At 45.8% G+C, this 16,957-nt stretch overlaps 1 protein-coding gene across 1 annotated transcript in view; it reads right to left on the reverse strand.

The window, feature by feature from the left end:
• The window catches only part of zbtb4 (zinc finger and BTB domain containing 4), a 27,949-nt gene continuing 10,992 nt past the window's right edge, over positions 1-16,957 (reverse strand). The window contains exon 2 of the mRNA XM_017310515.2: positions 1-7,980. Coding sequence (XP_017166004.1) covers positions 2,544-7,964 — 5,421 coding nt within the window. The 5' untranslated portion in view covers positions 7,965-7,980 and the 3' untranslated portion in view covers positions 1-2,543. The remainder of the gene's footprint in view (positions 7,981-16,957) is intronic.

Consider the following 16,957-nt stretch of genomic DNA (forward strand, 5'->3'; position numbering starts at 1 on the left):
TTTCTTTTTTTTTTTTCTTTTTTTTTACCCAGTGGCCAGCTACATTTCCAAAGCAGCTACATATGTCTCCTTTTAAGTGACCACTACTTGTCTATTTTGTGCACATAAAATATAAACTATTGTAAATGCTATACAGATCCTACAGTGCCAACTTGTCACATAGTCATCAGGTTTGTTGACACCTAAAAGGACTGATCAGGATTTTTTTAACGAGGTTCTCCTAAAACGATATGAGCACTTTTTTTTTTTTTTACCTTATGGAGCAGATAACTCTCTCACTGTCGTCATCTAGTATTAATCCAGATTAGTTTGTCCCAAAGGCCGACGCTGATGTCTAGATCTACAGTCTCAGAAACGCGATCGCGGTTTTTGTGAGGACTATTAATCTCTAAATGATCGTCACATCTGCATTTGGCGATGGGCAACAGAGAAGACTTTCTCCTACCTACACAGGAAGTGTAGGTAGAAGAAAGTTCGTCACCGATTCTCTTCCTGTGTGAAACATGTTCCAAGAACTAAAGCGTTTCCAGTCAAGAGTAAATTGTTTGCAATTTCGGAAAATGCCAAATTACAGATGTCTACGCTGCCCTACTTTTCTATTTTGTAGCACCGACGTCGCACAATCTCCATTTTGCACGTATCCTACCAGAAGCTATGAATAGCAAAACAATGCAAGATGTGACAAAAGCATGAAATGTACAATGTTTTCCCCTTAAAGAGAGTGATTTGTTCACCCTTGAATGGATCACTCTCTTCGCTCGCTTTCAGGTCCGTCATGTAAAAACAGCTTAATTCGTGCGCATGACTGGTACTGGTAATCGCTACGTCTGGTTTTTGTTGGTGTGTAAATATTGGGAATGAACTGAGCGAAAAGGACAAAAGTAAAAAAAAAAACAGAGAAGGATGATAGTTTTAAGACACTTTTTCTGCTCCGGTAAAAGTGATACAGAGAGCTAAAAAAACAACAACCCAGAATCAATAAGACGCACTGAAATGTTACACTTCATGAAAGCTGTATAGTGTTTTTTTTTTTTTTTTTAGATAAAAAGCAGATGATTGTCGAAAGCATAAAAATTACTTTTAAAACGTCACTGAAGCTCATGAAGCGCTTAGCCAAACTAAATTTACCTCAACTCCCCGTTAATGAAGGGCCTAATAAAAGTTAACGCATTTTGTTTTAGTTCTTATTGTTAGTAAATAACATTGCATTTAATAGTGTCTACTTTTGTTTTATATGATTTAAGCAGAGTACAATTTGCTTTCATTTAGAAATTAACTCAATAAAAAAGGGAACATTTTGACAAAAACTTTTCTGATATGTAAAAATAGCAAACAGAGCGATATGAAACTAGATCAACAGATCAATAATCGCTACTTGATAATTCAGAGTAATAATCAAGTAGTGAGACCTGGAAAAATGAGATTCCTGAAAAGGTTTAGAGAGTCACAGAGATAAAGATTAATAATAATAATTTTAAAAAAAGATTTTGCATAATGCAGTCATTATTTAAACCGAAGTTCTTATAAGACAGAAAAATCTCCTGCGCCTTGGCCCCTCTACAAATTACTGTGTTATCTTCAGCTTCTGGGTTCAGATAATCTTCATTTTAACAAGATGCAGACACCTCGAGAGATATCCAATGTCGATAAGATATTAAGTGCTCATAAGATTTTAACAGAGCCCCGTTTGAAAAAAAAAAAAAAAAAAATCCCAAACTATCTCTTCAGGAAGCTCAGACGATCTGACGCTATCATCCACTCCCATCCAGCCATAATCTGGACTTCCTAACGATCTGGATATGAGGAGTCGCCTCTAGAAGCACTTCTACACACTGACCTACAGTAGCTATTCCAACAAGAGTGGGAATGCTGCAAGAATCTCACATGGAATGGTCTAGATTCACTCATCCACAAGTACTCGGAAATACACGCACAGTCATACCTGCTTCAGCCAAACACCGCATGCACAAACTGCCCTACGTATATATGCATGTACGTGCTTGAATACAGCTTTCACGGACAGTATGACAGCAGGAGAACCCTGCGTTCCCACGCCCCCGTACAAAAATACGCTCCGACTGTGTCGCTTCACGCCCTATCCGGACCCATACAACGCCTTCCCTGAAGATCCTCGTCGTGTGGCAACTGTAAAGGGAAGTAGACTGGACTAATTCTCCAAGCAACAAACACCCTGTTAGCAGTTTGTATTTTTATATTATAGATATAATAACGAGTCAGAGAGGAAAATGAATCAAGCTCCAGAACAACAACACACTACAAGAGAACAGGAGAGGGAGAGGAGCAGGAGTAAAAAAAAACACAAAAAAAACCAAAAAGGTGGAGAGGCGACACGTCACTTCAACGTCGGCCTCTCCACCCTGTTTCTTTACTCCGTCCCCGCCCCTTCGCACAGACTTCTGTAATGCCTAGCTCTGATCTCTGCAGAATAAAGTGAGCCAGTCAGCACGGTGCCCCTTCCCCTCCCGGCCAGAGCAGACAAGGTTGTCCTGTTTGAGTTACGCTCCTTACAGTGCAGCTGTGTCCTACTGTTTGCTGCCGCTGCCATCTCGCTGCTTTTTGCCACTGCCGCCGCTGCTGTAGAGGCCGGGGTTTGCCACGAGCGGGTGAGGTGCTGCGCCCATGTAAGGTCCAGCAGTGGCTGCGTAGTTGAAGATGGTGGGGAGGAACGGCAGAGGCTCCACCTTGTCCCCTCCTGGCGCCATCATGTTCAGAGCCACGGGAAGCGCAGCCAAGTTGTAGGGGTAGGCTAATAGCTGCGGCCCGTAGAGCAGCTGGTAAGGGTCCGGGTAGAACGGCAGCTTGCCGAGGTCGCCCCCGTCGGGTACGATGACCTTCCCCAGCGGGCCAAAGGGCAGTGCTCCAGGAGGATAAGTGGACATGAGCAGGTTCTCCTCCTGCTTCTTAACAGATCTGTAGCTGTCTGGCACAATGAGTGGAAGGGGATAATCCTGGGTCGGGTAGTCAGCTGGGGTCGTGTCCCCCTGCTGTGAATCTCTGGAAGAGAAAGTGTCCTGATGGTCCGGCTCAGGCGGCTGGGAGGCTCTGGGAAGAAGCAGAGCGTGTGCAGAGGGGCGTTCAGCGGCACCAGCTGCTCCGGTGGGCAGCGTCAGCCTGTCGAGTCCTTGTGAACTTGACTGAACCTGCCGGCTTGCCTGAGCCTTCAGTCCAGTAGTTGAAGGGGGGCGGCAGGGGGACTTAGGAGTGTGCCTGCGCAAACAGGGTCCATTTATAGTGGTTTGGGTAGACATATGCTGGGGCGACGCTACAGGGCTCAAAGGCTCTTCTTTAGGGACAATGAGAGCGGTTTGCTCCTGTGGAGAATGAGCAATCCTACAGATTTTCTCTTTCTCAATCTCCATGTTCCTCCTCCGTTCCCTCTGTCTCTCCAGCACTAGCTCTGCCTCCCTTTGCCTTTCGATCTCCCTCTCCCGAGCTAAAATAGAGGACATGGTCAGATCTTGTGCTTCGTCGGGAGAGGGACTCCGGGACAGGGACTGGACTCTGCGATCTCGGAGCAGAGGCGGTTCTTTGTAGCCTGTGTGTAAAATTGTACTGGTGCCACTCTGCCGCTCTCTGTCGATAATGACCCCATCCCGTCTTGCGAATCCCCCTTCAGAGTTGGGAGCTGTTGTCATGGAAACAGGGGGAGCAGCAGTGGTTATTCTGGTCTGTGATGTCATGGGCACATTCGGAGAGGTGTTGTTGGAAGTCACAAAGTGCAAAGGGCTGGCTTTTCTGTGGATCTGACTGTCCAGGCTTTTCTTAATTGGCATGCGGTAGTCGAGACAGTCAGGCCCGTTCATGACGAGCACACTCTGCAGTGACGAGGGCGTGGCAGGTGGGACCTCAAGCTTGGTGGGCATGAGGTTAACGGGACTTCCCGATGGAGGATCTGCGGTTTGTGGTATGGGCTCTTTCTCTGGGGCGGTAAGTGCAAGCTGTGTCAGTTCAGGTCCTTCACTTGAGTTTGATTTCAGGCGTTTGCTTGTAATGTCACTTGGATGGTCGCCGTGCCGCTGTGATGCCAAACAGTCACCGCCGCTTGGTAGCTCTGGAGGTGAATAGCTGATAACTGAAACAGAAAGAGCACTGGGAGTCTGTCCTTTATCAATCTCTGGATCTGTGCAAAGAGATTCAGCAACTCTTTCAGGGGGTGTTGCCTCTGAGTTGTTATCTTCTTTGTCTCTTTCTGGAGAACTACTTAAGTCGTGACGTCGGATGTGGCGAGTTAGCGCCGACGATGTCTTGCACACCTTGTGGCACTGCGGACAGGTGTGTCTCGATAAGGCTCTTCTGCTTAGACGACTTGGACTGGAATTGCTGCCTCCTAGTCCAAGCGGTCCCCCTTTGTCGTCGTCGAACTTTGAGATTTCAGGCATGGATTTGATCCCGACGCCTGCCGCTTGCTCACCACATTTAGTGGTCACAGAGGACGCCTCAGTGGGTTTAGGATGCTGGGTTTTCTGGTGGTCTTCCAACTTTTCCCTTGAGGGGAAAGTGGCCCGACAGAAGAGGCATACAAACTCCAGCAGATGGCTGAGCTCGTGTTTGTCTCGCTTCCTGGGACTTGAGAACCAGCGGCCACATGTGCCACACTCTGCTGCATTCCCATTAGTCCAAGGCCTCCTCTTTATTCCTGTGGGAGCCACTGAGGTAGACAGAGAGGGCTTTGGAGAGCACACAGGGGGAGTGGAAACCTCATGACAGAGCTCTTTAACCTGTTCCTCTACATCCTGTTTTATCTCCTTTAAAGGGGAAGAGAGATTATCCTTCTTCCTTTCCTCTTTAACGTCCTTGTTAGGTTCAGACAGTTTCTCAGCCTCCTCAGTTGTCCTGTCCTCCTCCTCATCTTGTGATTTCTCCGTTTGTTTATTCAGAAGCCTCTTCAGCCTCTCTGCCCTCCTCTTGAGTCGGATGGAGCGCTTGTACTTGAGTTTCCGTTGCCAGTTCTTCACTCTCTGTAGATGTGCCTGGGCCTTTTTCTTAGGCTTGTAGGAGTAGTAAGGTCGCCATAAATTATCCTCCATGTCATTGTCACTGTCCTGCTCCCGCACCCCCTTACGAAAGAAGTACTCCCTCACCTGATCGTTGGACTTGGACCTTTTGTTCCTGCTTTCTTGCTCCTCCATCTCTTCCTCGTCTTCTCCTGCTTCCTTGTCCCCGACTTCTTCCAGGCCTGCTCTGCTTAGCGGGCGGTGTTTGTGGTGGTGGTGGTGGTGTGAGTGGGTTTGCCGTGGCTCCTTAAAGGATGACGTTTCACTGCGTTTGATTTTTGGAGGAGAAATGCTCTTGTCTCTTTTAAGGTCCGTCTCTGAGATGCTGCGCTTCACTATGGCCTCCTCGCCGATGCGCACAGTTATCTGACACAGTGGCCCTGATTCTTTGGCCTGTGAGCCTCCAGATGCTGACGCCTCCTTTGGGGCTGCGATTGCACTCTTATTGTGGGACTTGCGGGGTTTGTGAAATGCTCTGCCTATCTCGGTGTCATGTCTGCCCTTCGAGCCCTCGTCTGTTGTGTCTGAACTGTCTCTGGACCTCTTTCTGTGATTATCTGCATTATCCCTTTGCTTTTTGATTGCTTTAGGACTGCCTTTTATTAAAATCTGACTGCTACTTGTTTCGGGGGACGGGCTCGTTACTGGGCTTTTCTCGCTTCCAGAAGTAACTTGATTGCTGTGAACAATGACTGAGGATGACACAGCTGCTCCATGAACTATAACAGAGGGTTTCGTGTGTCCATATGTTATAACAGAGGGCATCCCTGCTTCTGTGCCTCGACCTGCTTTAAAGGTTTTGAGTTTACTGCTACTGGATATTTTGAAACTGCCTCTCTCCTGCTCTAACTCCAGGGCCTCGCTTTCGTCTGTCCTAATTTGGGGCTCAAGCGCAAGCTCAGAGAGGTCTCTGTGCTCAGCAGCAAGAGAGATTGGGAAGCCATCAGGGAAAGCATCTGGATCAGGCTTTAGACTCTGAGGGGGGGCTCCTGCAATGATGCTCTGCAGGTCCCCGGGGCCCAAAGCACAGCCCAGGCCAGACATGGAGAGGGAGGGGGCATCAGCTGGTGGAAGTAGAAGGCCATTATGTAAGCTGTCACTATAGGTCTTGTAGGGTCTCTTCTGGGAGCGCATGGGGAGAAGGCGGTAGAGCTTGAGGGCGTTTGCTTTCTGTTTATAACCCCCATTAGCCGTCTTTTCACTGGAGATCAGGCTCGGATTAATCCCGTGAATTGTCTTCTGGTGTGTCTTGAGGTTGTAGTAGGTGGCGAAGGCATCCCAGCAGAAGATGCACTGGTAGCGGCGCTCTCCCGTGTGCCACACCTCGTGCTTGGTGCGGTACTCAGCCAGGGCGAAGACCTTGTCGCAGTAGTGGCAGGGGTATTTACGCCTCCATGAGTGAACGTTGGAATGACGCTTCAGGCTGGACAGGGTCATGTAGGAACGTTCGCACACGGAACAGAAGTAGATGATGTTGCCGTCCACCACCTTCACAAAATGGTTCTCATCACCTGCCAGCAGCTCCGTGGCTGCTGCGTCACCAGCCTGGATACGCGCCAGGAGGCTCCGCACTTTCTTCCCGGGCCGTCCTTTGCTGATGTCCGTCTGTCCCACAATCACTCCCCCTTCCACTCTCACCTCACCGTCCTCCAGCGGCTCCTCCTTTGGCTGCACGGTCAGGGACGAAGGGCGCAGGCCTGGCACCCTGCAGGAGCCCTCGTGGGATTGCAGTCTCTTGCTGTGGATGAAGACTTTGCCACAGTAGCGGCAGCTCAGGGCGCGGCTGCCACGATGCAGCCGCATGTGGACTGTGAGGGAGGAGGCTGAGCTGAACAGCCGATGGCACACGCCACAAATCAACTCCGGCTTCATGCTGTCGGGAGGGGGGTAGGAGGACGGATGGGGGGGTGCGGTAAGACCTTCGGAAGGCGGGGGAGGCGGCGGAGGCAAGGGTGGAGGGAGGTGGATGGTTGGCGGATGAAGACTTGGTCTGTGGGGACTCCCTGTTTTTCCGACTGGCCTCCCTGTCAGTTTCTCTCTCCTCTCTGCATCCACACCTCTCTGATAGGCCGACGTGCCAAGACTGAAGAGGATCTGGGCCGTCTGAGAGGGCGAGGCCGTTCCGTTGGCCACTCTGTGCCTTTCATCCCACCCGTCTCCACTAAAACAGCCTCCTAAAGATCCACTGGAAGCTCTTGGGGGTGACCTGTGAATTTGAGAGTCTGAACTGAGTTTGGAGCACTTAAGAGGTGGCGGGGATTTCAGGTCCTTCCTGATGAACGAGGTCATGGGCGAGGAGGAGGAGGAAGGCGAGGAGGACGGAGAGCTGTCGGGTCTTGGGGGCTTAAAGGGTCTGTGCTTTACATCCATGGTGGCGTCCAGCTTCCACAACGACCCCTTGTCTGAGCTCTTAGAGGACAGACGCCGCCGGTGGGGGGAAGGTGAGGATGAGGAAGAGCTGTGACAGTGGTCCGGTGAGGTCAGCGAGGTTGGGAGTGGTGCGGCGCTAAGCGGGAAGCTTAGGGTGATTTTTGCATTTTTAGGTCCCTCACCCATGTCCTCCAGCTTGTCGTCCAGTGTGGCCTCTACGCGATATCCGAGTCGTTTCCCCTTCATGTTCAGTTGCTCGGCTTCCTCTTCCTCCTCTTCCACAGACTGAGAAACCACACCAAGACTGTGGGCAGGTTTAATTAGTGGTTCGGTCTTGCTCACACTGTACAAACTGACAGGTGAATGTTGAGCTGGGTGACGGGTGCCGAGGGTCACCAACGGTGGAGGTGGGGAAGACAAAGGTGACAACTGCCGACTTTGGTGGAGGGCAGTGTCCTTAGCAGCGGCGTATGAGGAGTTGCAGAGGGGAGCGAGGCCCGGAGCCAGACGTTGTTCTCTCAGATGTTGCTGAGTAAGACCCGCGTGGGGGGGGTCCCATACCTTCGCACTGGACACCATGACCAGTCCCCGAAATCTGAAAAAAAAAATCCCAAAGAAAAACTAGTATTAAAATAAATAAACCAAATCAACTTTTGCATCAGCAAGAAGCATAATAACGAAGAAAGCACATTTTCTATTTCAAAATGTACAACATTCACATCAAAATCTCCCAATTCATAAAACAAATTTGGCAAAAAAAAAAAAAGGGTCAATTTCATAATACTGATTGCCTAAATGTTTTGCAGTATTATCCACACTAAATATAGACGCAATGTTCTTAAAAAAAAAAAAAAAAGTTAAACTTTCATCAGTGTTTTATCAGTGCTTACAATATTAGTATCTCATAAGACTGTTGTAAATGCAGTAGTTGTTTTGTATGCTAATGTAATAGTCAACCTGCTGGAAGCAGTTTTCCCCCACCTGCCACAAATTAAAGTGACCAAGATGCTAAAGGTCACAGAGGGCTCAAAACACCCTCTGTGTGAAAAAGAGAGGAGGCAGGATTTATAATCTGGAAAAATGTTTTCATACTGCCTGCTAGCCTCACCCATTATTATACATATATCTTCAATTATATTTGTCCACACTTGGAAAACAATCGAATCAAATTGCATACTTTTTATTTATTTATTTTTTTTACACCAGACTTTTTAAGTCTACGTAAAAAAAAAAACCCTACAAAATCGAGTCTTCTGCACAAGCAGTCCCGACCCAGATGAAGCTTTTTTTTTGAAAGGCAAACAAAATGGTCCATGAATACTGAACTCCAACTGCTCAGCCGGGATTGGTGAGTGAAAAGAGGCAGAGGGGTAGGGGGAAGGAATGAATGTGCGGCGGCGCTGGTTTAGATTTCAGCGTGCCAAAGCCAAGCTTTCAGAAACGCATTCCAGAGATCCATCTTTCTCGGGCTGTGACACAACATTCCCTGTGCCTAATTGGAAGATGGTTAGATTTAATCAAGATTCCCCCAGAATAGTACGCCGACTTAGATCTGGGACATTGACGTTCATAAAAATAGCTCAGCTCCCTGTTTGTTTAAACACGTTTCTTGTTAGCAGTTGGTTAATTGTGCTAGGCATGATTCTAAGCATTGATTTACCAAGGTGGAGATAGCTAGTATTTTCTAAATCTACACCAGTCTGCTATGATCTCCTTTTTCTCATCCAAACGCTGTGCTGGTGGAAACAGTTTTAGCTGCAGACACACACAGAAGACACGTCAGTCTGGTATTGTTGTTTGGAAAAGGGTGCATACTTCTGGGTGAGCAGATCGGGGGAAGAAAACAGACAATATAAGGCCCATAATGATGCGACTAGAATAAAAATCCACAGTCATGCTTTTCTGCCTTCATTTTGAAGCAGCCAAGCTGCCAGGAAGGCAGGCCGCTGTAAAATTCCACAGGCAGCCCTGAACAGGCAGAAACTAGGTCAGCACTGTTATTGCAGAGGAGAGAGGAGAGAGAGAGAGAGAGAGACAGGGTGAGGATGAGGGAGAGCGCAATGGTGACAGAAAGAGAAGGAGCCGAGGGTTAGCGAGAGAACAGGAGACCCGGGGCACTGAAACAGGAACAGCCAGACTCGGCGCTCGCCGTCAGACAGACAGGAGCCCAGGCGAACGCTGCACATGCTCCCTACATGCACAGAAACCTACACAAGTATTTATGTGCCTTGAACTTTGTTACGTGTTCTCAGACAAACTCCACTGCTAGTTTCTGTGGGGTAGAACAAAACAGAGAATCGCAGTGACGTGGATTTATGGTTTTTTTTTTCCTAATAAAAATCTTTGCCATTTCTATCTGTTAAATCCGAAAAGCGTGGTGTCAATTCGCATTCAGTTTTCTGAGTCATTGCACGTATGTCGTGCTGCTGTGACCGTTGCAAACATTTGGGGGAGGGGGGAGTGTCTCTGCCAGCTCTGGACATCTAGACTCTGATAACGTTACTCCTTCCACTTTGCAGAACAGTTTAAGGTCAGTCCGATTGGATGAAGGGATTCTGTGTTAGAGACACAGTCAGTGCAAATCAGAGGAAGGCCGGAGGTTCCCCACTGCAAAACCAGTAAGTCGTTTTGTTCTTATTATTTATAAAAACTAGTATTTGTGTTATGTTATGTTAGGTAAAGGAAAACCTTTTAAAGTTAGACTGGAAATGTCAGGAGAAGCGTTGTTGACAATACTTTTAAAAATGCACTTGCAAGTAAAGTGAATATTGGCCAGACTGTGGCGTAACCAGAGAAATAAATCAAATTTATTGTCAATGCCCTGAAATGATGGCATAAGACATTTTTTTCCTGAAGTGAGTTTGGCAAAAAATAAATGCATAAAAAATAAGAAATTAAACAAATGAAATAAAATTCCCTTTTGTCACTGAACGACTGTGGCTATTATTTTAGAAAGGTGGCAATAAGACTCACAAGACACTATGCATTTATACATCTAAAACTGTAACAAGAAAGCTACTGACCAAGCTTCCCAAACATTGTGGAACATTTCCGAAATATTATTAATTATAATTTTTTTATAAATATAAATTATAAATGACTCTGCATCTTCGTTGCCAAGCTTGTTCAATAAATGTTGCTAAGACAAAAGTCTATTCATTAAATAGCCAACTTAGCATATGCGCTTTGGACAAGCAGAACAGACCAGGGTTTTTCTGCGGCATCTTGAAAATCGAATTATTTCTAAAATCACAACGCCAGGAAATAGAAAATGAAACTCGTCCTCAACCACATTCACTTCACCAAGCTTCACATAAATGTTTTTCTTCTCTCTTCAGTCGTCAGAGGCAGAAAACATGTTCATAATTGAGCACCTTTTTCTCCTTTTCATATTTAAATTTACAAACATCTCAGTTTGAGACGCAAACTAAATCTGAATATAAATTTCTATCGCAGGTTAGATTATTTCTACAAATATTATATAAATCACAGAGGGAAAGAAAATTAGCAGCGTCTGTAGACCAAGAATAACTATGAGCTTGATGCAAATTAAAATTAACAAACCTCCTCAAGACTGCAAAACTGCTCAAACACAAAACTTCTTTAAATTAAGACTAAAAACCCATTTATTTTTGATTTGCCTGCCATTAACAGTAACTGTAAAATATATTAAGTCTGGACTGGATTACGACTTTTCATTACTTCTCTTTGTTGTGCCAGTGTGATGAAGCTTTTCTTTTCTTGTTTCTTTTGTTTGTTAATTGACTTTTGTTTTTCCACATGTGAAGCACTTTAAACTGAAATGTGAAATTTATTTATTGAGTTTGACATTCGTGCCTTTAAGATGCCTGTTTGACTTTGAACTGGATATGATTATGTGTGTGTGTGTGTGTGTGTGTGTGTGTGTGTGTGTGTGCGTGCGTGTGTGTGTGTGTGTGTGTGTGTGTGTGTGCGTGTGTGTGTTTGGTGTGTTCAGCGTTTAACACTGCACATAAAATGTTGCATGTTAAAACTTTCTGATCTTATAGCTTCTTTAAATGATGGTTTCTCATCTGGACAGATTTGTGCAGCAGCTATTGGTGGTTCTACTGATAAACTCTCCTACTTTGAGCTGTGTATCTCTGCAGCTACTCCAGAGTCACCCCAAACCTCTTGGCTGCTTCTCTGATTAATGCTCTCCTTACCGAGACAGTTAGTTCGCTGGACAGTCAAATCTCTGCAACTCGCAGGTTACAGCAGAGTTGCGAAAATGATTGAATTCTTTGGTATCAAATTTCACAACTGCGAAGCACCGCTTGGATGCAAAACCTGGTAAGCTGTTATATTTCACTTGCCAGGCATTGAAACTCTCCTTGACATGAATACATTAGCACAGTTTCTCATTGCGTTTATGCTCTGACCTCAAACAGACCTTTAGTATCAACGTGTTTCAGTTCAAGGACAGCGATTGGGTTATCGCAACAATAGAAAACAAAGAGAAATGAAGGAATTGTTAAACAACAGCATCACAATTTCCTGTTTTGTTTTTGTTGGGGTTTTTTTTTTTCACATTGTGCTGCCATAGTTTCCAGTTTCAGATGATGGATTCGACCCTGGGATGTTCAAAGCTTCGGATATTGTTTTGTAACCTAACTCTGCTTTGAATCTCTCCACCAGCTCATCCAGAACCTGTCTGCCGTGTTCCTCTATCTTTGTTGAGCAAAAAATCTCTGAAGAATTCACACAACGGCTGTTTTTATACGCCGATTAAATTGCAAACAGGTCACCTTTAGTGACGTCCGAGGGCAACGGGTTGCACCGGATTTTATTTAGGGGTGTCTCTGACAGAAAGGGAGCTGAATAAAAGCAGATGTTTTTAGGTTTACACTTGAATTTTTTAATATTTTTTGTCTTGTTCTATGACGTAAAAGCTCAATAATACTATAAAATAAAATAGGGGTTTGAATACTTTTGTGAGGCACTTAACCAAAGTGGTTCCACACGAACAAGCCCTTTTTGTAAATGATATTCAAAACCAAAAGTTGAATCAGAGTGCAGCTCGATCTGCTGCTGGACACAGAAGTGGCGCCAACAAAGAGGAGCAGTAAAAACCAAAACAAACGGGCCTTTTGAAGCACTTTTTAAGCGCACAAACCAGTCCGTGTTTATTTAAGACCCGGGCCTAAAATAGCTCAGACGCCCCGGTCCTGTTCGCCAGGCCTGCAGCCACATTTTGTCGCTCTGTTTTGATACAGGCCTTTATTGTCACTCAGATTTGCTGTGCAATAGATGTCGTGCAGGAAATCCCTTATGGCAAGCGCCAGCCTGCTACAAGTAGGCGGACACGCTGCGAGACGGAGCTGATGCTAAAAATTTCACCATCTCATCTGATGGCCGTGGACAGGAAAATGCGTATGACGCCCCCTCTTTTTTTTTTCTTTCTTTCTTTTTTTTCTCTCTCCCTTTATCTTCTTGTGACGCACGTAGTCGCTGTAGAGGCAGAGGCTGCACGACACGCCGTCTCGCTGCGAGAGGGAGCTTTTAGATGTGCTGACTTCACGGACGCACGCATCGAAATGTGAGCACAACCGCTCCAACCTCTGAGCTATCTCTGCTGAAAATAAGCGGGCACAAACATCCAGGAGCATTAAATCCACCTATCCGCCTCACGGACAAACCCGTAAATGCAACCAGGAGAACTCGGAAGCTATTTATATTTAGATTTATATTGATATATGAAGAAACAGAATGACTGCTGCCCTTGCTCCAGACCCCACTGCAACAGGATGTTCTGCACAGACAAACAAGGCGCCTGGTCTTTGAGAAGTTCATCTATTTCAGCTTGTGGTAGTGCAGAACCGCAGAGCGAGGGTAGAGGTGCTAAGATTTTGCAGGACAAATTATGAGCAAGACTCCTAGCACATCATGCAAAACACCTCCAAGTTTATTATGACAGAGAGGCATCACTAGCAGCCAGAAAGATCACCGCCTTGCTGTCAGTTTTCTTTTTTTTTTTTTTTTCCTATCTGACCGGCTGACAAACAAGTAAATTTTACCCAGTGTTGGAGAAATAAATGCGTCACAAATCCAGGTTTGCTTGTCTGGTTAATGAACGACAAAAGCTTTATAATTGCACTACGGAAAGAGGCATTTAAGCAGCCTGTCACCAGGAACGTCCGCTCTCATCTTAACAGAACTTGCATAACAGAAGGCCGGACGGCAGAGGAGCTTGGCTGCTACATCGACTCGAGGCCTTGAACCAGACGTTGAGCAATCTGCTTATTCCTCGCTGAAACTCGTACTTGTGTTGATAGACAAATAGCCGCTAGAATCCAGCAGCCACATCCCCTCCCGCCCCCCCCAAACCCCTCTTTCCTTCATGTTGGAAGGAAATCCTGCAAAGTGTAAACCACAAGCAACATAATATTGTTTTTTACTTCAAGGAGAAAATGCTGCTTAAATTGGATTTAAGCTAGTAAATAGGACGACAATAGCACATGCAAGTATGTCTGGATTCATTAAAAAAAAGTCAATAAGTTCAACAGCCCTTTCAGTTTTTCGCTCTGCCTACGTTGGAAAATATTTTATCCAGTGAGTGGTTCAGACTTGCAGGGAAAAAGTATGTCAAGGTTCAAATCAACTTTCATTCATAAAAAATGCTGGAAAGAAACGCTGGATTCACGCTTCTGAGACCTTTTTGCTCCAGCTGCAGTATTAGATGAACAATGTTTTATTTATTAAGAAACTATTAACGGAAGCCAAACAGTAAACTATCTTTGCTCATAAAGCAGTAGCTTTTAACATTAGCTTGTAAAGCTTCAAGAAAAGAAGACTTGCGGCCCAGTGTGCGGTTTATAAAGCCGGTATTTGAGGAATTAAAACGCGAGTGTGAGCTGCCCGTTGACTCGCCGTCGTTACGTCTCACTGCCATCTTGTCTGGTGTGCTCTCTTTGTGAGCCGGGCCCTGAGACCGCCCTGCAGTGTCCATAAACTCTGTGACCTCCATGACTCTTTGAATGTGGGTGGATCACGGCAAATTATGGAAGACCGCATTTAACTGCGCCAGAAATCATGACACCGCTCCGCTCCTAGGAGTCACCAAAGAACTTTTTCCTGCTGCTTTCTTGGCAAAAGCTGCTGCCACGAGCGTCACGCCTCCACCAGGATGCTTCTCTGACCTTGTGGCAAACGTGTGAGTTTTCCAAGCGTTTAGGAACGCTTTACACGCCGTTGGCTTCGGCCTCGCTGTCGAGAAACAAAACAGCATCAGGACGCTCATCGGTGTGTCAGCAGAATGAGAGGATGCAGGTTTTCTGTAGGGTTTTTTTTTTTCTTTCTGCACAGAGCACAGGGTTGCCATCTTGCAAAATAACGACGAGGCACAATATCAGAGCAGTGCATTAACTTAGCGTGGGTGTCATGACACTGCAATCTTGCTCCGAGTTCTCTGATGTAAAACCCACACTAGTGGGTGTCAGGCCCACCGAACACAACGGTGTTACCACGCTTCCTTGTGCTTCACTCAAGACGCCAAATTATGATGCTACTAAGGTAATAAACAACAACAGCCTCCCTGTGGGGAATTACCTGAACACTAAAAACAATCATGCTTTATCAATGTGCACCACAAGACCTCTTCAGGACTCTGGGAAGATCCTCCAGGCTGCAGCTTTTTAGCACCTTGATCAGGTGTGAAACGGAGCGCGTGACATCTTCTAAAAATGCACCTAAACCTGTTACACGATAAGCAGCCATCCAACACGGCACTGCAGAATGGAAACCTTCCAATTAGCTGGAAGAAAATGTAGTTAGGATATGCTGTAACAGCTATAGTTAGGCCTGTCACAATAAACAATAAATCAATTAATCGCATGATAAATTAAAAGAGACTCAATCATTTTCATTTGCTTGATTTATCAATTTTCTCTCTTTACCAAAAAAACCGGATGATAAAAGTCTTCAGTTTGGTGTTTTGGTCTCAATTGTCCCTTTGGCGGAAAATAATTTTGTTTGCAGACTTCGCCTTTCATTTTATTTGTTGTTTCTGTTGTTTTCTTTATTTATTTTGGAATTTTTAAATGTCTTCCATTTCCAATCTTTAAATGTTCACTAGAGTTTAAAGTTGATTGATTGATTATTGTGCCATTATTACTATTATATTACTTTAAAATGGTCTCAAAGCAATATTATCTTTTATTGCAATAACTTCTGGGACAATTTATCATCCAGCTATAGTAATCGTTTTAATGCCATTTGGGGAAGTACAATATTTCTCCTCCCATTGGCTTTTTGACCTCTCCACTGTGAGGTTAAATAGGAAGTAATTACGTTTTTTTTTTTTAGCTTCAACTGTGTACTTTAAATTTGTAATTGGCCAACTTAACTTTCTTAATTTTCCATATTTCTGCACGGCTAACTCAGCTAGCTTCACGCAACAAAACAAAAACATTTTTTTGCTTGTAAAAGTTAGAAGATTCCTTTTGCTCTAAAATGTGAAAATGGAAATAAACGTTAGCTTAATCTCATTAAGTAAATCTTTCAAGTACATATTTTTGCGGCTCTGGACCAACCTTACGTCGTAGCGGCAGGGATCGAATTGGTATAATTGCTAAAGTTTATCTGCAGCGCTCCTACCATTTTACAGAGCAACCAGACCTCATGTAAAGCGTTCACATCGCTCTTTTCAGCAACAGACTTGGGTAAGGTCTAGTAAATACTGACCTAAGCTGGAATATCTGGTGGACACTCAGTAGCTAGTTAACATGTAAACAGCTTAGGCTGTGTGAGGTTAGCGTGCTAACTAGCTGGGGAAATCAAGAGCCAGCATGTGGGCATCGTGAACCCTGCAAACCAGGCAACACCCTCGTCTAAACCAAACACGGCGTTTCCAGTTGTGAGAACATGTCTGACCCAGACAGTCACCTGCTGTTAGCTTCGTATGAAAAGAAGCACAGCTTCAGACAGCATCTGACCTTGATTCTCTTGACATGAAGTGCGAAAACGGCCAGACTGCGAACACACCTGAAATGTCAATAAGTACCAGTCTGCGAACGGAAACAAAGCTGCAGGAAAACACCGCTGCGGGAACGACTGTTTCCCGCCTTGTTCCTGCTATTTTTGCTCTGCTTTAAGATTCTAAAGCGCTTAAATGTTGTTGCCAATGAAATGACTGATGGTGTCATCTGGTGTTTGTGTGGGTGAAGTGTTGGGGGGGGGGGTTGTGCCTGAGAGGCGGCGTGTGGGGGGGTCTCGGTGTTCCAGCCGGTGAGCCGGCGGTGACGAGCGTTATGGACGAGGGAGGAGCTGGCTGGCTGGCTTGGCCTGTCTCCCCACTGAGGGTCAGCCAGAAGGGGCTAACCATCGAGGCAGCAGTTGGTGTGTGGGGAGGGTGGGGGGGGAGTATTGTTAGCAACAACGGCTACTGAACTCTGCACAACCCCCCGGCCAAGACAGCGTGGTGGAGCCAGCCAGATGGGACGGAGAGGAGGGAGGAGGCGAGGGGAAGCTGGTGCGGCTCAAGGAGCGGCGGCTGTGATTGAGGAGGCATGAGTCGGGGGTTTGTTGGGGTAACTTCAAACATGTCCGTCTCATGT

Source organism: Poecilia reticulata, chromosome 18 (assembly GCF_904066995.2).
Source record: "Poecilia reticulata chromosome 18, P_reticulata-male-v2, whole genome shotgun sequence".
In the NCBI taxonomy this organism is placed as follows: Eukaryota; Metazoa; Chordata; class Actinopteri; order Cyprinodontiformes; family Poeciliidae; genus Poecilia; species Poecilia reticulata.